The 27,057-nt window shown below is 38.7% G+C and overlaps 4 protein-coding genes across 7 annotated transcripts; 2 read left to right on the top strand and 2 right to left on the bottom strand.

Annotated features, from left to right (window-relative positions):
• Nucleotides 1-2,212: 2,212 nt before the first annotated feature.
• Nucleotides 2,213-5,217, bottom strand: LOC133738697 (uncharacterized). Of its 3 annotated transcripts, XM_062166278.1 has the most exons (9): nt 5,073-5,217; nt 4,733-5,000; nt 4,481-4,543; nt 4,131-4,170; nt 3,808-3,872; nt 3,573-3,689; nt 3,338-3,466; nt 2,586-2,682; nt 2,213-2,481 (listed from the first exon to the last, which is right to left on the bottom strand). In XM_062166278.1, the coding sequence occupies exons 1-8, from the start codon at nt 5,147-5,149 to the stop codon at nt 2,626-2,628; spliced, it is 816 nt and encodes a 271-aa protein (XP_062022262.1). In that variant the 5' UTR covers nt 5,150-5,217; the 3' UTR covers nt 2,213-2,481; nt 2,586-2,625. The 3 variants fall into 3 exon arrangements, with proteins under 3 accessions (XP_062022262.1, XP_062022263.1, XP_062022264.1); XM_062166279.1 differs by lacking the exon at nt 3,808-3,872 and having other exon boundaries at nt 4,069-4,170; XM_062166280.1 differs by lacking the exons at nt 3,808-3,872; nt 4,131-4,170.
• A 3,675-nt stretch (nt 5,218-8,892) lies between these two features.
• Nucleotides 8,893-12,818, top strand: LOC133738266 (E3 ubiquitin-protein ligase At1g63170). Of its 2 annotated transcripts, XM_062165764.1 has the most exons (6): nt 8,893-9,056; nt 9,686-9,717; nt 9,841-10,541; nt 11,360-11,485; nt 11,589-11,856; nt 12,254-12,818. In XM_062165764.1, exons 3-6 carry the CDS (start codon nt 9,883-9,885, stop codon nt 12,491-12,493), a joined length of 1,293 nt encoding a protein of 430 aa, XP_062021748.1. In that variant the 5' UTR covers nt 8,893-9,056; nt 9,686-9,717; nt 9,841-9,882; the 3' UTR covers nt 12,494-12,818. The 2 variants fall into 2 exon arrangements, with proteins under 2 accessions (XP_062021748.1, XP_062021747.1); XM_062165763.1 differs by having other exon boundaries at nt 8,894-9,056; nt 9,686-10,541.
• A 2,052-nt stretch (nt 12,819-14,870) lies between these two features.
• LOC133739729 (uncharacterized) lies at nt 14,871-21,413 on the top strand. The gene is made up of 5 exons (XM_062167520.1): nt 14,871-15,137; nt 16,718-18,918; nt 19,264-19,384; nt 20,029-20,088; nt 20,176-21,413. Exons 2-5 carry the CDS (start codon nt 16,778-16,780, stop codon nt 21,142-21,144), a joined length of 3,291 nt encoding a protein of 1,096 aa, XP_062023504.1. The 5' UTR covers nt 14,871-15,137; nt 16,718-16,777; the 3' UTR covers nt 21,145-21,413.
• A 142-nt stretch (nt 21,414-21,555) lies between these two features.
• On the bottom strand, nt 21,556-23,833 carry LOC133739730 (uncharacterized). The gene is made up of 3 exons (XM_062167521.1): nt 23,335-23,833; nt 22,537-22,949; nt 21,556-22,320 (listed from the first exon to the last, which is right to left on the bottom strand). The coding sequence occupies exons 1-3, from the start codon at nt 23,497-23,499 to the stop codon at nt 21,882-21,884; spliced, it is 1,017 nt and encodes a 338-aa protein (XP_062023505.1). The 5' UTR covers nt 23,500-23,833; the 3' UTR covers nt 21,556-21,881.
• Between the last annotated feature and the right edge of the window lie 3,224 nt (nt 23,834-27,057).

Below are 27,057 nucleotides of genomic sequence, written 5' to 3'. Positions count from 1 at the left end.
TGACAATTTGATGCCTCATAATATTATTATGTCCCTACGGTTGATGCCTTCGAAAATAGTTGCCTAATTATATATTATCGGTGCTTACGTGTATAATGCAGAGACAACAAGTCTCTAAACATGGTTGCCTAGCCATTGACGGCATCAATATTATACCACAATTATATATTGTTGCTTACTCTAGTATTTGCTCGGAAGATTGACTCAGTATGTTGCCTTAAAGATTTTGGGCTGCCTGTCGAATTTTTGTTGCCTTTCGGTCAACGTCATTCATTGACGCCTCAATATTGTCCATTACGCTGATGCCCTGAAAAAACTATCACATTAATTGTTGCGTTCGGTTTATGCTTTGAGAAAATGGACATTCGATGTACCTCCATGATCAAATTTAATTTTGATCAAGAATAAAGAGACATTTGATGGCTCCAAATGTGGGTGTGACTACGGTATCCGAAGTCACGAAATCGGTAAATACTGTTGCCTATTAAATTCCCAAGTCCTTGACATGCGAAGATTCATTGCCTAAATATATATGGCTTGATATAATCTTGCCTATATAAGCCTGAGGTCAATTCAGACAAAATCAAAAAATGTGGGGGTCAAGGAAAGACAAGAAAAAATGGGCTCTTATATCTAAGTGAGATTGGATGACTAAAAATCCAATGAAGATTACTTATTTTTGAGATTATTCAATAAACTGTGTAGGTCAGAGTTGATTTTGGCCAATACTCTGACAAAACCACTAGACTAAAGGCCAAAAGCTAGTGGTTAATACATCGAGGGGGATGGGGCTTATGCTTATAGACAAAGATCAAGAGTGATGGTAACCCAACCTATGTGATTGGAGATCCCATGAAGTAGGTTCATATGGGTAAGAACAAGCCACTTGTTGGTCAGTGATGCACTACCAAATAAAACTATTGATGGTCTCTCCCTATGGTGTAAATAAATAGTGCTTGAACTGCAATGTGTAAGGTTGAACAAATGTTCTTAATGAGTTCCATAGCCCAAACATTTGGGTGGTGTGTTTGTTTGCAGTACACACTTGATGGATTCACCTATATGGATGTGGAAGTGGGGCCGCTTCCTATGAGAGCAAGGCATACTCTCTAGAGCATTCATGAATATCCAGGTAGGGCGCATGGCCTATTCGCGCCACCCCGCTTCGAACAGCTTGATCCGAGAGTTAATGTGGATGGTTAGTTGTCTGATTCACAATTAGAAATTTTGGTTCATAGAAAATTTTATTTTCACCAAGGTTTTGTGGGTCACGACTAATCTGTCCTATGGCTGGTTCATAGTCCAAAAGACACCAGTTCTGATGCATTGATTCTCACTTTCTTTTGGCATTACTTATCTTTCACTTTCCTTGAAATTTTGGTATTTTGAAATAGTGGGGGATTGTTGGAATTTAGTTAGAATATTTCAAAATACCAGCTATATTTGAAATCTCCATTGGACCTTTAATTGCAGATGACAATAATCATTAACTCTTTTTGATTGTAATTGATATAAAGATTTCATCAGTTTTATTCATATACCATTCATTTGGTCAAATTAACTCTGCAAATATATGGGTTCATTCCTTATTTGATACCTTCCGTTTTGATTCTTCCTAATCAATGTCATAATATTCCTTTCGGTTACATGAGTTACATAGCTTAATTGCTATTATTAAATTGTCGTCGCATTGATCAGTCCTGCCATATATATAATCCCTAGCTTTCCAAATAAAATATACAACAAAAATTCAATCTCCTTTGTTTCCTTTCCGAGCTCAAAGTATTTATGTGTTTCCTTTAATTTATATATTCCGCCAAAAGAAAGTTCCAAGCTGTTCGATACGATCCAAGTATTTCGAGTGTACGCTTACAAGGATTAACAGTTGTTGTACCCTGGAGGGTAGGGCGCCACACACCTGCTACACCGAGACATTGTCTCCGAGGGGCGAAATCTACTCTTAAGGGCAGTGTTTACACGCCTCAACCACAAACTCTTTTTGAATGATCTGTCCTCCTGAAGCCTACAAATCCAATAGATAAGTGTTATGATTCTTGTTATTTTAGTCTATTATCATAATGAAATGATAATTGTTATTTGTTATTAATATATTGTATTTATGTGATTTTGTAGGAGATGAAATCCGGTGATGGAAATAGCATCCATCGACCAAATTTTCCAACACTTTGATATTAAGAATTTTAAAACACAGTTACCAAACACTTATCTGAGTTATTTTACAGCTGTACTTAAATTGTAAGGACAGAGAGCCCTAGCCGGCGTTAGTGTTTGCATGACGATATTAACTTTAGATCCGTGAAACTTAAAATTGAATAAAGAAAAATAACAGAACAATAATCAAAGAATATGAGGGTTCACCCCGAGTTTATGGGGCATGAAGCAAGCCATTAAAATGAGCTCCAAGTCTCAACAGATATTCTAACATTGCATATGCTGGTGCAGCAGAAATGTTGCAGTCCCCTAAAATCACAAAAGTTTGCTTAGTTAACAATTGCAGTTTTCCCAATATATTAAAGCAACGCCAGCTATTTGATTTAAATTACGATTGGTAAAGTTGGGAACACCTGGTCCATGATTTGTAACTACCAGATTCTTGGGAGTGAATCATTTATTGATCATCGCTTGATGCTTCCGAAGATATTCTCTAGATCTGATATCAGCCTGCCTCAATATCAGAAGGAGGATGATGTTAAACATAATCTCTAATTTGAGAGATGGTAACAGCATCTGATGACAAACATATTCTAGCAGTAAACAATCGGACTAGAAGACATCATATCTTCCATTTTGTGGTCAACAACTGCCTTTTTAAAGAACAATCTTGAGCAACCAGACAACTTAAAATTAAGACCATGAGATTTTCTGGACAACTTGTGAAAAAGTCTTGTAAAAGATTATCTCCATTCCAAATGTATACTTTTAGTAAAATAACTTGTTCTAAGCTGTGCAGCGATTAAATTCATAATCTGAGAACCTAGGCTACATGCAAGTTTCTTTAACCAAGAAAAAGCAGCATGGCTACAATAGTATATTAATGAGACACTCGTTAGTGCATGCCTAACCCCTCACGCTATAACTATGATGCATGTAACTTCAGTATACATGCGTTATTCATTTTACATCTAACAAACTAGCCAACAACCTGCACTAGAAATTAGAGACACAAAGCAACAAGGATCCAGAAAAGGCATGATATCCATACCTATTTTCTAACTTGGGGGTTTCATTAATAGGTCCACTGAATTACTGAGATATCACCATTATGAATAGAAAAACAGTAAAAGCAAAATACTTCCAAAGTGTTTTCAGTTTTCACCTGCCGGATAGGCTCTGGCACACGATACTTGCAAGTCAGTTTTACAATTTTGATGGCAGTATCAAGCGAAATTCGGTGACCAATTGAAATAAATATAGGCTTCACGGAGCCGTCTGTAGATCTCATTGCCTGGGACATAAAAATAGACTGTGGTTTCAAAATAGTTGAATCAAATGACACTTGGAACACAAGCATATCTGTAGAGAATAGTTATGGTAGCTTTATATATTCTTACCACTCCCCATATATGCCCTGAGCGTCCTGTCAAATTAATAAAATCTTCAGCACAGTCTTCTTTGGCTTTAAGAAGTTGCCTCACACCAGATAATGTTAGACCATCCACATGATGAAGCTGAAATATGGCACTCTATCATGACTTGACTATATATCAAGATCAATTTCTAAAACTCAGACAAGCAGAGAAAGCTCAAATCATGAAAGCAGATTAAAGATTTACTGTCAGTATTTACATTTTTTCCAATCCCAATAGTAGGTAGATTTGCTAGAATGCCAAGATGACAAGCCAAGCCAAAACCTACAAAGAAACTCTACCGTTTTAAAATATTATTCAGTTCTGTAAAGCTAATTGGCTTTAATCTATCATCTGAGTCATGCAAGATGAACTAACATGTTCCGGAAAGATCTGTTGAGAAACTCCAGATCCTCAGATTGATCCTAGACCTCAAATTACATAATAATAATAAAAGCAATTAAATAAGAAAAGAATGTACTTTAGCTTCATTTACAAAATGGCAAGCATGTATTGCACAAGGATTTGTGTCAAAGGACTTGCCTCGAGGATGAAGTATTCCATTTCCATCTACCATTAGCAGCTGTAAACATTAGTTTTGTTATTTCCCTGAATTAAAATACTGGACAATAGCAAATTCCACACCAAATAAAATAGTTTGCAAGATACCAACTTTGCCAAATTTGGCATAAAGGGAATATTCTATCATATACCTTTGGTAAGTGAAATATAGGGAAAATTTATACATCTACATCTGTATGTATGTAAACATAAGAAAGTTTACATCTTTCTTAGGGGACTCAGATACCTGGCATCAAAACTAACTCATCTAGCAAGACCGTTTATGAGGGTACAAAAACTAATGTAGTAGGAAGCAATGCAAAATATTTCACCTGTGGATAGAAAAGATTAGCACCGGCTTTCATCTTCTCCAAAAGCTCAAGAAGCACCGGGGCCTAGATCAATATATGACACAAAATAGCTCAATCAAACAGTACAATCACATCATACAAAATATATGCATAATATAGTCATTGGTTCAAACTATTGACATTCAAAATACGGATGCTTTCAAGTTTAGGGACCAAAAAATTGTTGGAACATGATCATTGAGCTAATATAAACCAAAACAAAAAGAACTAGACCTCTCTGAATGCAAGGAAGCCAGGACCATAAGGGACACTGAGGGTGAGAACAGAGTAATCTTCATAAACAACTTGGAGGGAATGAATGTCCAAAACTACAAGAGTCCCACATGCCATAGATGGGAGTTCCTTTGAATAACTTATATCAACCCCACCCACATACTTCAACGCTTTCTCCTCTTGGTCACTTGTGGGTGGTGCAGTAGTAGCTGATCTCCATGGGAAATCATCTTGTGCAATTAGTTTTTGCTTCAGCTCATCTTGGGCCCTGAAATTTCTGGGTGATTAAGATTGGGATGTGAAGAGTAGAACTTGGAAAGAGTTTACTCTGCTTTCTTACTCCATCCAAATCTTGTGTTGTGTTGAAGAAGCAGAGGAAGATGATGACTCTGCCGGCGCGTGGGATATACTTTCCATGTTCGGTGGTCTTATGCAGTGATCATCTCAGCATCAGTTTTTGACTTTTACTTTTGTGGTCAGTGAATCGAACGTGAATGGAGGCGGCGAACGGGCTGGGTAGTCACACTAACCTCTTTTCTTTAACCGAAAAAAAGAAAAGAAAAGAAAAAAAACAAAAGAAAACTGGTGGGCAGGTGGGGATAATGCGTTCAGAATTGACGCACTCACGAAATTAGAGAAGAATAAAAAGAAATGTTATTTGCACATCTCAAAATACTATTTACACATGTTTAATTTTTAAGAAAATCATACTTCGTAGCTAAACAAAAAGACCAAATAGAACATCAGTCAATATGAGAACTAAGGTAAGAAACAGGGAGCGCTGGAGGTGTTTTCTTCTCTACCCACAACCCGGCAACAAATTCATATGCAAGTTGTTTTGGTTCTTAATTAATGGAATCATCATATTTTCATTATAACAGAGAGGATAAAATCTCTGAATAAGCAAAAATGAAAAATTCGAATGCAGTTGCAAATATATACCAAAACCTCTCACTCATGTACCTAGAAGTTCAAACAAATTTGTGACTATATAGCATAGAAAGATTATGTAAAGGAACAATTTCATGTCTTTATTCAAATTCTTCACGCGTTTAATTTTCTTACCCTAATTTGTTTCCTCCCTAGCAAAACATTGAGAATTTTGACTACAAGCAATTTTGATTGAATGAGTGAATTTGTTAGATCTTTTTTTTTTTGGTCTGAAGTTGTCTTATTAGATCTTGCAAGTTGTTTTAAGGATGAGGGGACTGCTAAGGTGGCAGTTTTTGAGTTTGGGTACTTGATTTTTCTTCTTCTTTGATAGAGAAGTTGGTGGATGAAAAATTTGAGGGTAGTTTAGGAAGTATGGGTAGTGTTTTTAGTAAAACTTAGGATGATAATTCCCTTTTTTTTTTTTTTTTTTTTTTAAGAATATCATGTCTAGAGGTGGCAAACGGGCCACTAAGTACGAGCACGGCACGGGCCCGGCATGGCCTAAGCCCATTAGTAGCCCAGCACGACCCGAGCACGTTAGAATAACCGTTCAAGCTGGGCCTAAGAATATTGGCCCATTGGCCCGGCCCTGCCCGAGCACGACATATTGTGGGCCAGCCCATTACAAACACAACTATAGAACTAATCTCATAATAATACAACTATAGAATGAAGGAAACAATAATAGATACTAAATCTTCATTATATTAATAAAGATTAATCTCACAATAATATACTAAAACAATATATTTTGAGTTTTTTTTTTCTTTCTTTCTTATAGTGGAATATAAAAAATTATTAGAAATCTAATCTTAAAAAGCTAAGATTAAGAAAAACGTTGTAGAACTTAATTTATTTTAATTTTCTAAATAGTTAAATAAAATTAATTTTTATTTGTTCAAATTAAGATTTTAAAATCGTGTTTTATAGTGGGTAGGCACGAGCACGGCCCGTTATTGACCTGGCACGAGCACGGCCTGGCACGATATGGGCTCGGGCCATGGGCCGGGCCAGGCTTAATGTTTAAGTAAATGGGCCGGCACGAGCCCGACACGATAATAAATGGGTCGGCCTAAGCACGGCACGAAGCACGACTAGGCCCGCTTAAAATGGGCCGGGCCGGGCCGGCCCGTTTGCCACCTCTAATCATGTCAATATATTAATTCTCAGGCCAGAAAGGACCATTACATATCCTCCCTCTACCATCTATGGGTAGATAAAGAGTTTGTGGTAAACCACAGCGATACATAGATTAGATCCGATCATTTGACGGTACCCATGCTCATTTATTCAAAGGAGCCTATAAACTATGTTACCAAAGACAAGTAAATAGGCAGAATTCAAATGAAAGGAAAACTAAATTTTCTCCTTGCCCTTAACACTAGGGCTTGGAGGTTTGCTAGGGCAGATCACACTCAGCACTGCTTCAGCAGAAATTTTGTTATTCTTGAAGGGATTCTTGTTCTTTGACCCCAACAGCCTTCCCTTCTTCTTCTTGACCGGAAGCGAGTCCTCTTTAAGGCTTGGGCTTTCCTTAGGAATCAGAACTCCTCCTGGAGCTTCAATCAAACCAAGAGATTTAGCAGAGAATTTTGTGTGGAATTCCGGAACTTTCAGCCTCTTCTGGAGCATGGATGGACTAGTGACATTCTCCCCTTCCTTGAAAAACACTTTCAGTTTCTTTGGAGAAGTGTAAGATGTTGCAGACCGGTCTTGTTTGCTTGTCTGTTGTTCAGCAGTGACTGGGACTAGAGCCAAAGCACTATCTGCTGGCCTAATATCCGCATTTCGAATCACAATAGGCTTACGCGGCTTGTGAGGAGTAGGAGTTCCAAATAGGTTGCGTGCAATGGGAGGCAGGATAGGTGCTTGCAAACCTTGGAAGCGGAACGCTCCATTTTGAAAACGCAGGTTTGTAAAACCTGGGAATTGGGAGGCAAGAGCGAGCCGTGTTGGTTCTGCTACGGTGACCTGCTTCACCAGTCCCTGTGTTGCAGTTTTAGGGCAGGATCCCTGCTCATGAACAATTAAATTGCAGTCTTTGCATTTACCAATCAAGTTCTCAAAAACATATGTGATCTCTTTGACCACTCCAGCAATAATCTTTAGGGTTTTCTTCAAATGAAAGGGCAGGGAAACAAATTTAGCAATGTGTGTGTATAATTTAGCAATCTTTAGGCTTTTTAAAGTGGTGTATTGAAAATAAGATGTGTATTAAGTATTTAGCAATGTGTGTGTATAATTTTCCAAGAATAAATTTAAATAAAACAAATTTACCCATTAAGTTGTAAATTTAGTGTATACTAATTAGTAACTACATTGAAACAAACAAATATGAACTCCCTCGAATCAAAATTAAAATGCACAAATAAACAAGTATATGATTTTGTGAGTCTATGGTACTAAAATTTATTTGTGGGAGAATTGATCTTATTATATATCTCACATTGTCATTTTATCTTCACATTCATTCTGATTTTGATGCGTGGTTCACTTGCATTCCTAGTTCGCGTTGATGTGAAGAAACGAATCACAACTTATCATTTTGAGTTTTATCGTTCAAGGATAAAGTTTAGGTTCACGAGTTAAGAGACAAAATACGAGGTTCAATAGTTTTTGAGACTTATATTTAAGTGTTCAACTTGAACGGATTCAATCCCAAGTTGAAAATATTACATTGGTTGTGATCGAATTGGTAAGTTCTAACGAAGTTCGTGTTTATAGGCTGGCTGGAAATATGTCTTTAACATCTTTAAAGTAGTATTCTCTTAAATAATAATATCGATGTATTCGATACTATTTCATATATTTTAGCTGCACCTAATTAATCTCACCAAACCAAGATCAAATCAAATAATAATGTGTGTATGAAAACAACATTAAACATATGCCATGGGTCATATGTATGGTGTTGTTTCCGTATACAATGCTCCTCTGACCTTTTGCTCAAGATGGCAGCAAGTAAAAGCTTGGAGGAATCAATCAAGGAGGAGAAGGCTCTTGTTGGACTTTAGAGGCGGTTTAGTAATTGCCAACAACCCCCGCGGAGGGAGGGCAGGTGTGACACTCAACAAAGTCGAGGGGTCAAACTGATATTTGCAAAAAAGAAGCTCTCACGGAAATCGAAGCCTTCTGATATTTGCCAAAAAAGCCAAAGGGCCTAAAAATTCCTGAAGAGATAGATAAAAAGCTTTAATTATAAAAAATAAAATAAAATAAATAAATAAATAAATAAAAAGGAAAATTCTTTACCTCAAGAAGAAGAAGAAGAAGCTGACTCCAATTCCTCTCCCTCCAACAAAACCCCACCCAAAAAATCTTGAGAGAAAAAAGAAATCACTCATCAAATCAAATCAATCTGGTACTTGACCTTCGTCTGTGCTTCAATCTGGTACTGTCTCTCTTTCCCCTGCTCTCGCTCTCTCTCTCTCTCTCTCTCTAGATATATTTATAGACGTATATGTATATGCCGATTGGAAACGATTAATTTATTGCTTAAAGATGGGGTCTTTGGGTTTAGGGGATGAAATCTGAAACTGGGTTTGCCTTGTATTGGATTCTTTGAGTGTGGGATAGTTTAAATTTTGGGTTTTTATATTTTTATTGGTATTATCATTATAACATGGTATTTATCGACGGCTGAACTGAGATATTGGGTATTTGTTGGGTTTTTGATTGTAAAGAAAAAAAGGGTGAACTGATTTTGCTGCCCAGAAACTCCGGAGTAAGTGTTTCAAAGCTTGCACCGTGGAGATGGATGTAGTGTTGAAATTACCAGATGTGCAAATTGGGGTTTTGATTTGATGAGCTATATGATTTATTGCTTAGCTGTGCTTGATATGACTATTTGTTGTTTTAACCAAGTTCTTGATCGGAGGATTGTTGTTTTCACCGGTTCAGTAATAGAAGTCCAGACATTGTTCTTTACCCTTTACATCTCTGCTTTATACTTTTTCCTGTTGGAACTTATGAGTATGTGATTGATATGAGTCTGATATGATTGATTTTTCTTTCAAGCAGGATGGAAATTGTTAAGTTATCTACCTCTCTTGGTACGGTGTGATTCATGTTGGTTGATTCGACTTGATAGATTTTTAGGACAACAGTGAAATTTTGTTGGCACGTTTAGAAGAGGAACATAAAGGCCAGTTTTTCTTCTTCTTCTTCTTCTGCAGTTCTATGCTTTCTTTACCGTCCCTTTGCGTTGGCGGACTTAGATGGATGTTGGCTCATTGAAGCTTCAACTTGAAAGTCAAACTTACACGACCCCGTTGTTAATGGAGCAATCTCGACCAGAAAATATTGCAAGCAACGAGCACATTATTGACATAGCTGGGAGTGAGCATGCCTCCTCATCTAGCTTGCCTCATGGTAGATCTTTAAATGGCCTAAATGCCACACAGCAAGACAGACCTTCAAGTAGTCCACGGGCACCCGTATCCCAACCTTCAATCTTGTCTTCTAATGGATCAAACTCTAGAAACACTTCAGTGGCAAGGAGAGGAGAGACTCGTCGCCGCAGAAGTCCGTTGAATTCTGGAATATGGATATCTATTGAACTGGTTCTTACTGTGAGCCAAATCGTTGCATCTATTGTCGTTTTGTCTTTATCAAGGAATGAACATCCACGCACTCCATTGTTTGCATGGATTGTTGGTTATGCATCTGGATGTGTTGCTACTCTTCCTCTTCTTTATTGGCGCTATCGTCATCGCAACCAGGTCTCAGAACAAGATTCTGTTCAAGCTCGTCAGAATTCTCAGCTATCGGCAAGACCATTTTCACTCTCTCTATCTAGGGCTTCAGAAGGAGAAGATCTTCAGACTGCCACTGCAACCCATAGAAGCAATCAAAGTTCGGCAGTACTAAGCAGAAGGTGAGTTACTTGTTGTTTTGGGGGCATTATGCTTTCATGAAATGCTACATACTTTTCTCGTTTGACATATATTTTCCATCTTGGGATTCTCTTCATAAGTTGCGTGATGACTAAGAGCAGGCTCCTTTTTAATTTTTTAATTTTCTTTCCCTTATATTCCAAACGCAGAGTGAAGCTCCATGTATATTATACTATGGACTCTGCATATTTGGTTTTCCTATACGCTAGAATCTAAGGCTGTATATTTTGGCGGTGCACAAAAGTATATTACATCAACTATGGTTTAGAAGTCTCTGAAGTGTACCAATGTGCTTGCTTTAGTGATTCTGTTGGATTGTTATGCACATACTAGCTCTCTGCACTTGAGATCAAGAAACTTATCTATTCAATCCCTTTGCTACACAAAAAGAGTGTCATTGAACCTCCTTAAGGTGCACACTCTCTGGTCATCTTTGAAGGTGTGTGCTGTTCATTGCAAATGCCTGCATTTGTTTTTCATTGCCCCTTCGCAGTCTTGTAAGAGACCAACAGTTGGTGCATATTACTTATAAAAGGTTAATGGGAAGATGGTTTATTTTGAGTGCATTTGTTTCTGGAGTTGCAGGTGCCTGCAGTATTTTTGAGTGCTTTTTCTTTCCAAAGGTTTCTTGTTTTTTAATTATGAGGTTCTCTACGTGTTGAAATTGTTTATTCATGAGAAGTGTATATATAACATGCTAGGTTTTCCATATCAAGAAGGTCATTGGTGTTGCAGGTTTAATAGGGAAGCTAGTACTAGTAAAAAGTAACTGACACATTAGATCTGTTTTGCTTAACAGACTCAAAGTATTTGTGGAATACTTCAAGATGGCGTTGGATTGTTTCTTTGCGGTTTGGTTCGTGGTTGGCAATGTTTGGATATTTGGAGGACACTCATCTGCGAATGATGCACCTAACCAGTACAGGTATTTTTGGTCAATCTGATTATTTCAATGTAACCCCCCCCCCCCCCCCCCCATTTTCAACTTTTTCAAAGTGGGGAAGTCATGACAGCATTTCTCTATGCAGGTTATGTATAGTATTTCTGACATTTAGCTGTATCGGATACGCCATGCCTTTCATTTTATGTGCAACAATCTGCTGCTGTCTTCCCTGTATAATATCAGTTCTTGGGTTTCGAGAAGATCTGACACAGGCACGAGGAGCAACGCCTGAATCAATTAATGCTCTCCCAACATACAAATTCAAGTTGAAGAAAAACAGAAATGGTGATAACAGTGAAGGTGTTGTGGCTGCAGGAACTGAGAAGGAGCGGGTGATTTCTGGAGAGGATGCGGTATATATGATCTTACAAACTTGCATAATAAATTTAGGACCTATGCCTGACTAGTGATGAATGACTGAATGAGTAAGGAATGCATCGGGGAATGCCTAATAAGACAAAAGAAACTATATGCTTAACAGAAACTTGCAGTAGGCAAATACTTCTTTAATTTATATCACAACCATTTGAGACCTGCTTCATCTGGTACTCCACTTACAAACTTAGGTAGAGGGTGTTTTGATGCTACATTTTTCCCAAAATCTGTTCCTCTGGTATGCTTGTAAAAACTCTTCAGCAGTTCCTTTATATGATTGCATAACAGAAGTGTTTCTTTCTTTTCTTTTTTTATTGAGTCTTAGTCTAGTTATTATGTACTTGACATTACTAATAGTATTGTAAAATTGAACAGGTTTGTTGCATCTGCTTGGCAAAGTATGCAAACAATGACGAGCTGAGAGAGTTGCCGTGTTCTCATTTTTTCCACAAGGATTGTGTGGATAAGTGGTTGAAGATCAATGCGTCTTGTCCTCTTTGCAAGAGTGAGGTTGGTGAGAGCCTTTTAGGTTCTCTCTCCTCGATCAATGGCAGTCAGCAACGGAGTGATAGCAGGGTGGGCAATGAAGTGGCTGAGGTCAACACTGTGTTTTAGGCAGTGAACATCTATTCACCTCTGTGACTTGGGAGTATATCTATGCAAGAATTCTCTTTCGAGATGGATGGCTGATTGTCCGAGTTTTCAACCATTCCAGTCTTTTATCTTTTATCTTGGGTCGGAGGCAACTTGGTAGAGACATCATGCGCAGGCAATTGCCTTTTCGTGAGGCTTTGACAGTGTTAAATGGGAATATGGTGCTCTAGTTTGTTGATGGTGTAATTAAAAGTTACTTTTGCATTGCAACAACACATGAATGTAAAGATCAGATTCAGGGTTGTTCCAGAATTGTTAGAGATAATAATATATGGATTTTTGTTTATATTTACCTTCTCTTTTCTTCTCCTCTCATTAACAGATAAAATCAAAGTTGATACCATACAAGGGCCTCTATCACTTTTTCCCGATACAAAAATAATTTTTCTTCTGCTTATACTTGTTCGGAGTTAATTGTTGTGAACTGATGCATTCAAATAGTTCATATTTTTAGTACTAAATTTATAATATCCAAGGAAGCATGAAATTAAGTAAATAAATTAAGGAAGCATGAAATTAAGTAAATAAATTGTGGCCTGTGGGTTAGTTAGTTTTAGTTTAATTGTTGTGAACTGATGCGTTCAAATGGTTCATATTTTTAGTACTATTTATAATATCTAAGGAAGCACGAAAATAAATAAATAAACTGTGGCCTATCGGTTGGTTAATTTTTAAAATATCATGAAGATCACGGATTGGGTTGGATCGGTTTTGACTTTAAACCGTCTATATACTAAAGTGAGCGGTTTAAGCATTTTGGACGACTGATTATTAAAAAAAATAAGCTTAACCCGATCCAATGCAATCCGATTAAAGATGGTTTGATTCAGTCGGTTAGGCGGTTTTAACCTATAAGTATAACATACTATTTATGAAAGAAAAAAAAATTCTAGTAAAATTCAATCTAAATAATAAAAATTATATTAAATAAGCATAATTTAAATTTAAAATACAATAATCAAATCTAAAACCAATATTCAAAAACCAAAATCTAGAATAGATTCAAAGTGATTGACTTATTTGATGGCTTAGCTATAAATACTAGCTTAATATGGTAGTATTAAAGGTTAGAGAATGAGAGATTGAGATATGTGATATGAGAGGATCAAATTAATCGTAGCGATTATATATTAGACTTCTAGGCTTTTGGGCATTGGATTCGATATGATAGTATATTATTTGAGAATAAAGTTATAATTGGATATTTAGAACTCATTTAGAACAATTGGACAAATGAATATATATATATATATATATATATATATATATATATATATATATATATATATATATATATATATATATATATAGGGCCCTTCTAGTGAGGGATCCCTTTTGTAGGGATAGGGCATTAGACCAACATTTCGATTATATTTTCACATCTCAACCGTTCAGTTTTTAGTATCTAATGTATAGATCACTTCTGTAAATTTTCAGCCAAATCGGTGATCGTTAAGGCATCCAAAACTGCAGGTGCGGCGTGGCTTGCCTGAGGGACGCCGAGGGTCGTGCGGAGGGGTCTGCGGTCTGGTGGAGTCGCCGGCGACGGTTCTGCGGTTCTGCACAGAACCTGCAACTGCAGGTGAGGTGACTACCTAGAAACCGGCAAGCCCAACCTCCTCTGACCTCGAACGCTGCCCAGAACCGTCCGCCAAGCCTCCGGCATCTGGCCTCCGTCCGCCAAGCCCCGAGCCGCCGTCGCAGCCTGGAACTCCGCCGCTGCGTCGCCGTCCTCACTTTAGCCAAGTGCGGACGTCCGCTTCAGAACCCGCCTGTATATATATAAATTTAAAAATAATAAGATTTCAAACATACCGGTCGGTTTGGGTTCCACGGTTTAAGCAAAAGAGAAACCAAACCAACTCAATTCATAAATGGTTTGGTTCGGTATTGAACTGGCTTTCAATTTTTAAAGTTAAAAAACCTTAACCAAATCATATTTACCGATCGGTTTTGACCGGTTTGTACAGTGTTTTGCACACCCCTAATTTAAATTAGGAATGAGTGAGGTGAGGTAAAAAAAAAAAAAAAGAAAAAGAAAAAGAAATAAGCGCGAAAACGAACGTAATAATCTTCATGTCTCACAAAGCCATTAAAATGGCTTGCTAATTTCGGCTTTGTTCTATTGGTTTTGGGCCGTCTCTTTACTCACTGTAACCGGGAGAAAAGGAAAAGAAAAATTACCACAGCCCCAAGCCCTAATGCTAAAATGGTAATATCCCATGAGGGCCTGTAGGCTGGAGGTTATCCGAAGTGGGCCCAGGTCCAGAAATGCACAGGTGTCAAGTGTCACAGAACCGCTCTTGAGCTCCAACCCGATACCGATACCGATACGGAATCGTGCTCCTCCTTCCTCGTTCCTATCCTCTATAGCCTAGCCTATATATATATATTCAAAGAAAATAAAAGATGAAAAAAGGATTTTGCATTTTAGGGTTTTCTACTTTCTCCTTTTTCTTTCGGCTCCTCCTCTCGAATCTTCGCGACCCCAAAGCCAGACCCTAGCTCCGTACCTCCACCACACTAGCCGCGGCGACTCCCGCTTCATACCAGCTTTTCCGATCAGCCGCCGCTGCCAGAATCCTTGTTCTGGCTTTGTATTTGTGTAAGTCTCGGTTTTTCTAGCTCGCTTTCTCTGTCGTATTTGTGATTCGCGATTAGCTTTTGTGTATTTTGAATGTGATTGCTGCTGATTTGATTAGATTCGAGCTGATTTAGTTGCTAGGGCTTTGGGATTTGAGTTCATGAGAGCTCGTTATTGTTTATGCATCGATAAGCGATTGCTTTGATTTGTGGCTATTTCTCTTTCTTTGCATCTATGCTGCTTGGTGCCTGATATTCTGCTCTAGTATCTGTAGCACATAGAGATGTACGGGTGCTCCTTGTTTTTATTTACGAAATAAGGCTCCTTAGAGTTAGTTAATTTTCTCAGGTTGTTTGGCTAGAAAAAATTTCATATTGTGTATATGCTAGCTTTAACAGACGTTACTTTCAGAGAGGCAAAATTGCAAAACTGTCTATTTGGTCTATTTGGTAAAGAAAGTTTTTGTGATGGACCTTTTGATCGATATGCTCATTCTAAACATGACCACTTTCCTGGTACTGTTTAGCTTTTCAACACTAGAAATATGGTAAATGGATCACTGCAAGCTGGTGGACTTCACTGGTTGGGCAGGATTTTTATCCAAGGTTGTGCTGTATAACCATATACGACAGCCTCTCAATCATGGCCTTTCTTCAGCAAAATTGAAGGATTGCTTTGAGCATGTACTTTGGCTGAAGACTACACTACTTCAATTATCACCATTTGAATGCACAGTTGGTTCAGCCTACAAGGTGGTAAACTCACAGTCGACTGGAGTAATAAACCATCCATGTCTAAGCGACTAAACTGGTGCGCAGTGTTGGGCTAGTCACCTCAAGCCTTCCTTCCTTCTTCTGGCTTTGCAGTATTCACCTCTCCTCCTGTGGATTTGACAGTCTTTTTGTTTCTCGGTCTGTAAAAGGGCTTCAGCCCTTGTTTGTTGTTGCCTGCGTGGCTCTGCAATAGTAATGTTAGCTTACAAAATTGAATGCTTTATTCAGAGTTCTGAATTTCAATTGCTACTGAGCTACCCAGAATCCTCGCTAGTTTGAGAGTACTCAGGCTCTAAGCAAATGCTATAGCTTTGTCCTCATTGCAGTTGAGAAATTAAGTAAAACAACAAATAAGAATAATCTAATCCGTGCATAAAATCTGTAAAGAGGTATATACACAATGATAACAGACTCGAGATTCATTTAACAGATGAATGGATGCCAACTATATGTGGGAGGGCAAGCCTGCCAGTGTTTTAATCATGTCTTGTTAGTTGTGACCTGAAAGAGTTGTGACCTGAAAGGTAAAAGAAGAGAGTCCTGGAAAGATTTGATATGAAAAAGTCACAGTTATTTAAGTTGCAGTGCTTTTTCTGATGCCTTGTGTTTGTGTTCAGTCTTATTAGAACATAGCCTTTGAATGTTGATGTCTTGAGTTACTGTGCACCAGTTTCTAATTGAGTGTTTTCTTTTCCTTTTTGACAAAACTACATTTTCTGATTCCTGTCCTTTGTGAGAACACTTCTTTGGGAACTCATTTTTTTTTTTTTTTCCTTTCTTTTAAGAAAAGAGCATGTTTTGATGGATATGTTTTCTTTTTTGTTGTAGTTCATAGTCTCTGTTTTGAGTGACATCCCTTGAAGCTAATGTGCAAGTCCGGACAGTAGCATGTCAAGCAATTTTGTGCCACAACAGTTGCCAATTTCAAGCATGGAAACGGGTCAGCTGGAACCCATTTTGAAAAATATGGGCTCATCAACACCAGAAATCCAAATGGGAGGAATTGGTTCTGTATCTAGTGGTCCTGGATCACAGCAGTTTCTGATGTCAAACAGCCAGATGGAAATGATGCCTAATTATACTGGTTCACAGGGATTATCTCAAGCATACATGCAAATGGGACACATTGCCAATGCTAATGGTAATCTTGGTTCACAGAAGCTTTTTACACCTAGCAATCAATTTGGAGAGATAGGTTCCTTGCCTACAAATGTGGGATCATATCAGTTGTTGGCCTCTATGAAGAGAAAGGCACCATTGGAACCCATGTTTCTTGACCCTGGGACTCATCAGTTGTTGATGCCACACAAGCGGGTCGCACAATTGGAACACAGACCATGGTTGCAACAAGCACCTGCAGCAAACAAAAGAGCTGTGCAACTGGAATCCATGGCCAGTGCTCCAGGGTCTCAGAATATGCTGGCCCCAAATAAGAAAATGGTAAAGATGGAATCCTTCTCTGGTAGATCTGGGCCTCAGCGGTCTTCAAGTCAAAAGAATCAAACTTCACAGATGCAACCATCTCCAAAGGCTCAAAATGAATCATTTGAATCTGTAAGGTCCAAGATGAGGGAAACATTAGCTGCTGCTTTGGCTTTGGTTAATCAGCAACAAGATAAATCTCCAGAATCAGAAAACAAGTCTCAGGGGAAAACACAGGAGAGTTCTGGGCCTGTTAAACATGAATTTAAAGAAGAGCCCAAGGAGACTTTTCCTTCCGGTGAAACTTGTTCCACTCCGAAAAGCAACATTGCAGAAAGTGCTGGCCAAAGCATTATGTCCAATGCAAATACTAGTGATTCTACATTGGCCTCAATATGTGATGGGAAGGAGTTCCAATCAAGTAGTATTTTGCCTTATGATGTTTCATTTGGTGATAACTTGTTTGTCAAAGATGAACTTTTGCAGGGAAACGGGCTTTCCTGGGTACTGGATTCTGATATTGAAATGGCTGACAGAAATGAAATTCCTCCTGCTGTAAAACAAGAGTCAGATCAAGAGATGAGACATCCAGAAGAACAAGCGATTCAATCTCTTGAACAGGTGGCAGTTCAATCTCCAGAACAGCTGGCCTTTGAAATTGAAGCAGAACTATTCAAATTATTTGGTGGTGTGAATAAGAAGTATAAAGAGAAGGGAAGGTCCCTTTTGTTCAATCTAAAAGATCGTAATAATCCAGAACTGAGGGAGAGAGTTATGTCTGGAGAAATAACTCCAGAACGTTTGTGTTCTATGACTGCAGAGGAACTTGCTTCAAAGGAGCTTTCTGAGTGGCGGATGGCAAAGGCAGAAGAGCTTGCACAAATGGTAGTTTTACCTGATTCAGAACTTGATATGAGACGCTTAGTGAAGAAAACACACAAGGGTGAAGTTGAAGTTGAACAATATGATAACACTCCAATGGAGGTCCCAATCTCACAGGATCAGGGTCAACCGAGAAGCAAGGAGACAGAAGTATCTACCCCTCTGAAATCTGTTAAGCCCCGGAACGAGGTCAAAGCTCGACGCCAAAATAGTGATGAAGAGGAGTCCTTTACTTTTCCTTCAAGCGATGGGAGTGATTTATTGCAAGGGCTTATGGTGGATGATGGGTTGAAAGATCTTCCTCCAATTGTCTCGCTAGATGAGTTCATGGAATCTTTGGATAATGAGCCACCGTTTGAGATTCCACCTCAGAAACCGTCACCCATCTCAGAAAAGGAGAACTCAGAGACTGGCTCAGAATCAAAGTCTTCTCGTTTAAGTCCCAAAGATTCTGTTCATTCTTCCTCTCCAAAACGTGATGAAATTGATGCAACAGATTCAAAGCCTGAAGCTGTTATCAAAACTGAAGACAATCCTGCTGTGATAAAAACCAGTGACAGTGCTGGTGTGAAGTCCGGTGACACTATCGCTGATGTGAAGTCCGGTGACAGTCTTGAAAACACAGAATCTACACCTGTTCAGAAACCCAAGGGCGAACATTTGTGGGGAGGTTCCCTCCAGCTGAGTATCTCGACCAAGGCCTCTGTTATTGGCCTCTTTAAAAGGTTTGTCCTTTCAGTCAAACTTTATAATTTTGCAAAGTTTTCTTGTCCTGCATTTCTGGTTTTAGGTCTTATGGTCCAAGTCAGATGTTTTGGATATTCAACCCCGCATTACTCTTTATTGGGTCTCTCCGTATGAACTTTAGCAAGTCATGAATGTACGTTCGTTGCAGTTTATGGTAGTCACTTTTAGCTGGTTTGTAGTATCCTTATTCGATTTTTTCTTCTTCTTTCATGCTCATCCTTGTGTGATTGAAGTATGTACAGAAATGTATGTTACCTCATGTATTGCCAAATAAAGTGTTTCTATTCATCTAATTTATTTATTTTTCTTGTTTTTTATTTCAGCGGTGAAAAAACCTCCGCAAAAGACTGGCCTGGGTCTCTCGAGATCAAGGGCAGAGTCAGGCTCGATGCTTTTGAGAAATTCCTGCAAGAGCTTCCACAATCCCGAAGTCGTGCTGTTATGGTATCTAAAAGTTCCTTTTTATTGTTTGACAGTACCTGTATGCTACTATGCCTCTGTTATGGTGTTCCATTAAATTTATCTCATGCAGTGTGGGCTCTCCCTTTGGGGAACATGTACCTGTTGTTTGACTTGGTGAATATACGGTTAAAGAAAAAAGAAGTTGATTTAAAGTTCATTTTGTTGATTTTTCATTTGGATTTGGTGTGATTTTTCATTTTTCATTTGGATATTTTTGTCTAGTCAGAGATGATTGAACAATTGGGTTGAGCTTGATCAGTTCTAAGAGATTCCACAGGAATGCCGTCTATCATTTAATTTTGAATTAGGATGTGGAACTTGTATTTTGGTTGAACAAATGAGATTTGCAACGCTAAGGGTTTGAACTTTTGTAATTTTGATGCAAAGTTGACAAGGAATATCAAGAAAAAAGGGGATTTAAGGTGAAATGCCAACTTATAGTGGAAATGGCTTCTAGGAGACGGGCAAATATAAAGTAGTCGTAGAATAGTGTTAGAGAATGAAAAGACCGTATTACTTTCTCTTCAATTAAAGGGAGGCTTAATTTTAGAGTTCCTTGAGCTAAAAGTATATTGTTTGATGTTTCTATTGGCAAACTGTAACTGACTGGTGTTCATTTGCCACAGGTTGTGCATTTTGTTCTTAAAGAGGGGTCGTCAGAGACTGAATCTGCAAGCCTTCGTGAGGTAACATTCATGCTGATTTATCTGTTCTAAAACACTGGTCCAGTTTTTAGTGGTTGTTTTTTTATATAGAAGTTTCTTTCCCTGCAGGTCCGAGATTCTTATATTTCAGATGAGAGAGTGGGTTTTGCTGAGCCTTGTTCTGGTGTTGAACTATATTTTTGCCCTCCCCATAATAAAACTTGTGACATGCTCAGCAAGATCATTCAGAAGGAACACGTTGAGGCACTGAACACTATTGATAATGGCCTTATTGGTGTTATTGTGTGGAGAAAGTTAACTTCCCCTAAATCATCTTCGCACCAGAAACACGCTTCAAAAAAGCAACACTATAGTAGTTCTACTTCTAGGAGGCATCATGATACAAATTCGAATGCCAATTACAATTCCAAACCTTCCCAGCCTAGGGTCTTACCTCCCACCCATACTAAAGTAACACATGATGATGAGGAGGACGAAGTTCCTCCTGGATTTGGCCCTCCGGCTTCCCGGGACGATGATGACCTTCCTGAATTCAATTATAGTGGTGCGTCAAATCCGTCTGTGCCAAAGTTTTCTACCCAAAGGTCCTCTAGGGGGCCTGGGGTGTACCCCGAGTCTCAGACTCCTCGCCCTGTAGATAAAATGAGAGAGCTGATTCTTAAATATGGACAAAATGACAGCCGTGCATCATGGAATGATGATGATGATGATGATGATGACATCCCGGAGTGGCAGCCAAATCCAACCCCATCCCAGTACCAGCGGCCACAGCTACAACCAGTGAACAACTACCAGCAACCAATGCTGCGAGCCCATATCGGTTCTCCACTTCAGCAGCAGCCATTGCAAACCCCGCAACCCCAAATGCATGTGGCATCAGGCTTACAGACTCCTAGTCCTTATTGGCAGCAAGGGAATCAATGGGCTCCTCCTCCTCCACAGAGTGGCGGCGTGTGGGCGACTAATGTAGCTTGTCAGCCAGAATCAGGGCAGTTTTATGGAGAACCTGATAGAGGAACAGCAGGTCAGCCGGGAATAGCCTGGCGACAGAACGCTCCTAGAAGTAGAGGGTTTTAATTGTTTCATTCTTTCTTTCTTTCCTATTCGCATGTAAAGCTCAGTTTCTTTCTTTTTGTATTCTCAAGAGTAGTGCTTGTAAGCATAAATGCTCTACAGAGTTGGTTGGTGTAGTTCAAGCTTAAGTGGGAGCTTTGTGCTAGTAGTTCTTGTAGGCGTTAGCTGCAGAGCGTCTTTTTAGATAATAATGTTTTAGAACTTTTACCATAAAACAAAACCAAGAATGTGGTTGAATATTACTGAGACCAAAATGAAGTTGCCTTGTCTCATCTAATTGCTTTTAAGAGTAATATTTGGTTCTGTCATATGCTTTGGGTAATGGCAAAGCAATCATCAACTTTCTAAATTCTGATTGCTCTCCTGAGATAGCCTTCAACTGTATCAAAGAACAAAGCTTTAACTTTACAGTCACGACGAGAAATCTTGTTTGTGTCTGGTTTTATAAACTTTTTAGGCAAACTGATACAACAGGAAAAATTGTGTTCATCAAGAATGGATGTGATATACAACAAAGAATGGAGTGGGATCACTCAGTAGAGTCAGTACAATATGTCAAACATACTGAAACAGCACTTGTTCAAACTGCCAGCATTTCTCATAGTGCAGCTTTTGACAGATATAAACGAATACAGCTTACACCACTATAGCCTAGAATATAAACATTCATCTTCTATGTGACTTCACAACTATTCAAACTGTTTGCAATCTAATTTGGGAAAGTCTTCATTCTTCATTTTTCAACCTTTCAAGGTGCGTTTAAGTCCAGCTCGTTGTTCCGGGGTTAATGTTGTAGGGAACCTGACCTCGAATTTGATCTTCAAATCACCCCTATTTCCAGGCTCTTTTGCTATTGGCATACCCTCCCTAGCAACAACAAGCTCATAGCCAGGGCTTACAATTTCAGTCACCGGGATTGATAGGTCGCGCCCATCTAGCGTTTTGAGATGCACTGCAGTTCCACCCAATGCCTCAGCTAATGACACCTTTTTTGTAATGAGGAGGTCATTGCTGTCTCTCTTGTAAACGTCATGGGGCTTCTCATCAATCACAAAAACAAGGTCTGCAGGTAACTGGCCGGGCTGTTCATTGCCTTTATCTGGAAATGTGATCTTGGTTCCTTTTTTCCATCCTGGCTTCACATCAATAGTTAGTATTTCTGTTTCCGGCGCTTGACGTCTGTAATTATCATTTCCAATGGTTAAAAGCATTCCATGAAAGAAACTAACTTCATTCTAGGCTTTAACATTGCTCTAGTTAAATTGATGATAACAGTTAAGCCTGTAAGGCATCTGTTAATTTGTAACAGATGGATTTATCTAGAGGAACTCAAGTAACAACAACCACTAAATTAAGTAAAGGAAAGGAAAAAGGGACAGTGTTGAAGTGACATACCCATTTGCATCAACCACAGTCCTAGAGATTTTCATTTTCCTTGTTGAACCAGTGTACAGCTCCTCGAGGCTGCAAGGCAACTTGCTCTCCACTGCTGGTGGTTTCTTTGGTGTAACGTTCTCACTATATGATCGAAAAACATTTTCGCTGCTTCCACCAAATCCCCCAAACATCCCTCCTCCATCGGACCCAAATCTTGAAGACCTACCAGGGCCTGATGACCCAAATCCAAAAGGAGTACTTCCAAAGAATTCTGCAAAGATATCCTCTGCATTTCTAGGATTGAATCCTTTTGATCCACTGCCACTGCCACTACCAAATGGGAACCCACCACTTCCAGGTGGTGGCATGTCTTTCAATCCTTCCTCTCCATACTGATCATATATTTGCCTCTTCTGAGGATCACTCAAGACCTGAAAATTCACACCAATATTTCATTTTTTTATTTTCAGTCACTACACCCAAAACTGTTTCCAGCAATTTAATGCAATCCATAACCAAACACAAGCTAATGCTTCCTACCCTTCATTTGGTTGTGAATGAAAACATTGAAAATTCATTGGTGGAGACACAAAGAGAAAACAAAATATATACCTGATCAATACAAGTATTTGATGTCCTATTACAATCATTTGGTTGTTGCTTAGCCAATACCCCCCTAGCATGAATTCTATAACTTTGACAATTGACAAAACCAAAAAAGCCTAAACCTTTCTTCTTTTACATCTCTATTGTCAAAAATTATACTTGGAAGAATCAAAATGTGTAACAGAAATACCAGAAGGAAAAAGAACATGCCTCATAGGCCTCAGAGATCTGCTTGAATTTGGCCTCAGCTTCTTTCTTGTCATTGGGATTCTTATCAGGGTGCCATTTCATGGCCAGCCTTCTATAAGCCTTTTTGAGATCATCTTCTGTAGCATTCCTATTCACCTTCAATATGTTATAGTAATCCACACCCATTCTCTATCTCCTTCTTTATTGTCAATCAAAAGCCACAATTCCAATCTCAAAAATCAATATCAGATCAGACTCAATGCTTCAAAACCACAACTTTTCACAAGGACCCAGATCACCATCCACCTCTGTCTTTCTCTGAGGCAAAAAGATCAAACAGGTGGTGGTCAGAAATAGTCAGAGACCCAGAAAACAAGAAAATGGTGATATGGGAGTTGCAGCTGATGATTGGTCTCTCTTCTCTGCTTCAGAATTTTATTGGAAAATGGAGAGAATGAGAATCTATGATGTAATAGATCCTCTGAGAAATTTGGTTTTTGTTTAAGGTTGTGATTGTCAAGGTTGTGTATTATTTTGTTGAGACAGGGTCTCGTGTTTGATGGATATTTTATCTTATTTTATTACCGCAGCTCACGGACATGTTTAACCGTCCAACGTCTATCTTAAGCTGAACCGTGAGAGTGAGGGCTTCACGTAAAATGACAAATTACAGTCATGAAAAACCGCTACACACATTTGTCACCTACAACTCACTTATTAATTAGGAGCTTAATAGAATCATCCAACATCCGAAAATGAAACTCGTTTGATAAAATTCACAATAGCAAAACAAAAACTGAATGCAACATTTACCGCCCACACTGTCATCGGCAGAAGTCATACTTTTTCTTCCATCCATTTCTAACTCTTTGTTTATCAAATTCTCCAGTTTAACCATTCCATACCATCCATGTCCAATATAGACGTCTTTTTCAATATATAGAGTTCAGAGTTGAGACCCGAAAGGAGGTCTAGTCTCATTCGTCTATAATCTTCTTTCAGGACTGATCGGATGTACCAGGAAATCTCATCTAAAAACATTCCAATTCCATATCATATTCCTCATTTCTTGTTACTTCGTTCGCATTTGTGAAGTTGAACCATAAGAACCATGGGAAGGGTGAAGTCTTGGGATGCTTATATGATTTTTAATGGTTCTTATGGTTCATCTTTTTGGGTCATGGCAGAGTTATCATCACTTATTAATTTTTTTTTTTTTGAATAAGGGAATTATCTTCATATAATAGAAAGACTCAAAGAGTCAATTACAATCGTATTGTAATACATCCAGAAAAGTTCTAGGAGTATTAACAAATGATTTGAAATTTGTGCTAGCCTCAAGCCAGAGTGGCCATTACATACCCTTCCGCTATCATCTAAGGATAAGACAAGAAGATGTGGTAGTACCCACGGTGGTACATAGAGATAGGTCAACTCATTGAACAACCAGTGCTCCGCTAATACTAAATAGCTTAAATCCTCATTTAGTACTACTCTAGAAGATTCGCTAGTACCAAAAATATTAAGGTAAACATATTTTGCTGGATCGAAACCACCCGGATCCCATATTCGAAATCCTAGAGAATAGGAATCCATCATATTGATCCATGAAAGAGCCCAAGTCCAGCTTTGAGCCCACCTCCAGGCCTTTAGCCATGGCCTCCAACTCTCTTTGGGCTCCCACTCTGATATGGGCCCCAAAAGTGATTTTGGCACCCAACCAGAACTAGGCACCACTGCCTTTCCGTCACCAGCGTTTGTCTCGGTCTCGACCACCATCGCCGGTACGCGACTAGCAGACCTCTCTGACGAGCTCGCAGATCGGAGCTCCTCTCTTGCAAAATCCACATTCCAGACCATCACCGATATCCTCACCTTCATTCTACCAACATATCAGTGGTCGATGATGCTCTCCAAAACATCCATAGATCGGGGCTCCGATAGGATCGTCGCTCCAACTGGGCGGTTGGCCTCCATCTTCACACCACGGGGTGCTTTGGTCAGCGCCATCCCCTCTGCAAGGTCCACCGCTACTCTTCTCCAAGTACAAAGGCCATGCTTGTACCCCGATCGGATCGCCTGTATCTCCTCCTTTAGTCGCTTCCTCCCTAGCCTGGATCGAATCCAATTCTCCGCCATCTTGCTCGAGAGACCAGCAGCGGTATCCCGTACTTTGTTCCGAACTCATTTTGATAATTCTCAATGGAGAGAATAATTGAATGAAAATACGTCGAACAAAATCGCCGTTGGATTGCCGCAACGAGGCAGTGAGGGGTAGAGAGGGCCGATCTGCGTGGTGTTGGCGTTGTGCACCATTGATAGCCCGACCATGGTGGCTAGGGTTTAGCAAAGATAGAGAGAGGCGGAGAGCCATCTAGCTTCTGATTAGTAAAAAAAATAACATATCTTGACATTGAACTTTTTTTTTTTTTATCATCACTTATTAGTTTCACAAAATTATTTAATAATAATGAATATTTAGTCATGTAGAAAAATATTTGCACATGAATTTTTCAACAAAAAATCTAATATTTAGGAAGTGTGTGGTAATGTTAACTTTTTTTAAGTTGAAAAGGTCTTCTATTATGCAATTCAGCAAGCAGTACAATAATGATTTGCCCAGAGGACGGTCAAAAAAGTCATTACATAGATGGTGAAGGTGAGGAGGGTGTTATGGCATCTTCTTCCACCAGTAATATTTAAATTTAGTTTGGGTCGTAAAATCAACTGCTTGGTTGAAACATTTATTTAAACAGCTTCTAAGTAGTTGAGTTTTGTTAGAATAATGGTGCGTGGATTTCCTAAAAGGTGGATGTACTCTAGACACTTTCTTAGAATAGGTTCTCTGTAAGTCCTAAATGACGACTCTTTACTATCAACTCTATTGGGGTGTGTCATTTGGTACTGCTTGCTGAATTATAAAATCGGGTTGACCTTTTTCGATTCAAAAAGTTAAATTACCTAAGAGGATTAGGTATTAGATATACCTAAGAGTTCCAATTACATAGGGGGAGCAGGTATTACAGGTCCGTTTTTTTTTTGGTCAATAATATTACAGGTCGATTTACCAACGAGTAGGCTAACAAGTAGTAGTACATAGATGTTTTCTCCATTTTTATTTACTTATTTTTTCCTTTCATTTTTCAATTTTTTCTTGGTAATACTTGAAGAAGAACACTTTATGGGATAAAAAATTTATAGGAGAGTGAAATCCGCACTCCTTCTTTTCTTCTTTGGTCAAAATTCTTATAAAAAGACAAAATTTAAGTTAGTAAAGAAAAAGTTTAAGCTATCAAAATAGGAAACATGGAGTGTGGCTTGTAAAATGGAGAGTGTAGATTTCACTCCTCAATTTATATTAGTTTTCTCTGGCTTAGATTCAACAAAATTTCATCTGTCATAATTTCTATTAAATATTGTGTGTGACAAGAGAACTTTTCATTGGTCTGACATAACACAGAATGTGTCAAAATCAACTTCTACTTGATTTAATTCCGTATTCGGTTCTTATAACTCGTTTAGAGCTAATGAGCTAAATTCCTGAAAATTTAAATCCAGGCAGCCTAGGCTGCTAGCAAAAGAATTGAGAAATTCAAAACCAACTTTCAATCGATTATGGACGTAGTTCGACACTTTTTTTCCCCCTTTTTTTGGGCAAGAATTCGTAACCTCATTTAGAAATCCCAAAGCCCCAAGGTCCTATGACTCCTATGAGTCCTATCTATAATACAAGTTATCCCAGAC

The sequence above is a fragment of the Rosa rugosa genome, chromosome 3 (assembly GCF_958449725.1).
Source record: "Rosa rugosa chromosome 3, drRosRugo1.1, whole genome shotgun sequence".
NCBI classification, from domain to species: Eukaryota; Viridiplantae; Streptophyta; class Magnoliopsida; order Rosales; family Rosaceae; genus Rosa; species Rosa rugosa.
The sequence above is the reverse complement of the archived record's forward strand: the minus strand, read 5'-3'. Positions and strand labels throughout refer to the sequence as shown.

Excerpts from the sequence above, each read along its gene's own strand:
- LOC133738266 (XM_062165764.1), top strand. The coding sequence starts at position 9,883 with ATGGATGTTGGCTCATTGAAGCTTCAACTTGAAAGTCAAACTTACACG. Across the intron at positions 10,542-11,359 it reads TCGGCAGTACTAAGCAGAAG|ACTCAAAGTATTTGTGGAAT; the intron begins GTGAGTTACTTG and ends TTTGCTTAACAG. Across the intron at positions 11,857-12,253 it reads TGATTTCTGGAGAGGATGCG|GTTTGTTGCATCTGCTTGGC; the intron begins GTATATATGATC and ends AAAATTGAACAG.
- LOC133738697 (XM_062166278.1), bottom strand. The coding sequence starts at position 5,149 with ATGGAAAGTATATCCCACGCGCCGGCAGAGTCATCATCTTCCTCTGCT. Across the intron at positions 4,171-4,480 it reads CTAATCTTTTCTATCCACAG|CTGCTAATGGTAGATGGAAA; the intron begins GTGAAATATTTT and ends TAATGTTTACAG. Across the intron at positions 3,690-3,807 it reads CTATTGGGATTGGAAAAAAT|CTTCATCATGTGGATGGTCT; the intron begins GTAAATACTGAC and ends GCCATATTTCAG.
- LOC133739730 (XM_062167521.1), bottom strand. The coding sequence starts at position 23,499 with ATGGGTGTGGATTACTATAACATATTGAAGGTGAATAGGAATGCTACA. Across the intron at positions 22,950-23,334 it reads AGATCTCTGAGGCCTATGAG|GTCTTGAGTGATCCTCAGAA; the intron begins GCATGTTCTTTT and ends GTGAATTTTCAG. Across the intron at positions 22,321-22,536 it reads ACTGTGGTTGATGCAAATGG|ACGTCAAGCGCCGGAAACAG; the intron begins GTATGTCACTTC and ends TGATAATTACAG.
- LOC133739729 (XM_062167520.1), top strand. The coding sequence starts at position 16,778 with ATGTCAAGCAATTTTGTGCCACAACAGTTGCCAATTTCAAGCATGGAA. Across the intron at positions 18,919-19,263 it reads GTTATTGGCCTCTTTAAAAG|CGGTGAAAAAACCTCCGCAA; the intron begins GTTTGTCCTTTC and ends TTTTTATTTCAG. Across the intron at positions 20,089-20,175 it reads AATCTGCAAGCCTTCGTGAG|GTCCGAGATTCTTATATTTC; the intron begins GTAACATTCATG and ends CTTTCCCTGCAG.